Source organism: Thamnophis elegans, chromosome 1, assembly GCF_009769535.1.
Source record: "Thamnophis elegans isolate rThaEle1 chromosome 1, rThaEle1.pri, whole genome shotgun sequence".
NCBI classification, from domain to species: domain Eukaryota; kingdom Metazoa; phylum Chordata; class Lepidosauria; order Squamata; family Colubridae; genus Thamnophis; species Thamnophis elegans.
This window is the reverse complement of record NC_045541.1, coordinates 185968429-185969370: the sequence shown is the minus strand read 5'-3', so window position 1 is coordinate 185969370 and position 942 is coordinate 185968429. Positions and strand designations below refer to the sequence as shown.

The following is a 942-nucleotide window of genomic DNA, read 5'->3' as shown; positions in this document are numbered from 1 at the left end:
TATTCAGCAATATATTCGGAGTGCTCAAAGTTGGCTTCACACCAGTCGACCTCGGAGCTCAGGTAGGAGAAAATGTGCAGCATCTTGGCGCCTCCAACGATGCCTCTCAATCAAGGAGGGAGAGAGAGAGAGAGAGAAAACAGTCTGCGAAGGAAAGAAGAAGGAAGAAGTGAAGCAAAGTTGCTCGTCCAGGTTTTCCGACTGGCTTTTATAGTGCCCTGCCCACGCGCCACAAACCCTGATCCCACGTATCGCCTGCACTGCCAGAAGCATGCCAAATTAACTTTATTTATTAGATGCCTGATTGAGTGCCGTGCCTGACTAATTCTTCACATCCTTGATTTAATCTGCTTTGGGCAACATCCCCAGGTCTGGTGGCCATGAGTTCCACAGGGTAATTGTCTCTTTGGGAGAAGGAGGTTTCCTTTTCCTCACCTGGGCAGGCCGTTCCTCCCCAAAAGGGCTTCCATTTGGACCCCCAGAAAGGCCCTGTCCGTCCCACCTGGTCCTCCCCCCCCCCACTCTTTATTTTTTTTACAAAATTAAATTATTCTCCATTTGGATTTGAACCAGCAAAGGGAAGAAAAAGGGGAGGGAGGGAGGGAGGGAGGGAGGAAGAGAAAGAAAGAAAGAGAAAGAAAGAGAGAGAGAAAGAAAGAGAAAGAAAGAGAAAGAAAGAGAGAGAAAGAGAGAAAGAAAGAGAGAAAGAAAGAGAAAGAGAGAGAAAGAAAGAAAGAGAGAGAGAGAAAGAAAGAGAGAGAAAGAAAGAAAGAAAAAGAGAAAGAAAGAAAGAGAGAGAAAAAGAAAGAGAAAGAAAGAGAGCAAGAGAAAGAAAGAAAGAGAAAGAAAGAGCAAGAGAAAGAAAGAAAAACAGAGAAAGAAAGAGAGAGAGAGAAAGAAAGAGAGAGAAAAAGAAAGAGAAAGAGAGAAAGAAAGAGAAAG

At 44.2% G+C, this 942-nt stretch overlaps 1 protein-coding gene across 1 annotated transcript in view; it reads right to left on the bottom strand.

Moving 5' to 3' along the window:
- ACER1 (alkaline ceramidase 1) overlaps window positions 1-83 on the bottom strand; it is a 12162-nt gene extending 12079 nt beyond the window's left edge. The window contains exon 1 of the mRNA XM_032211056.1: window positions 1-83. This exon is cut by the window's left edge and continues 10 nt beyond it. Coding sequence (XP_032066947.1) covers window positions 1-83 — 83 coding nt within the window.
- Between the last annotated feature and the right edge of the window lie 859 nt (window positions 84-942).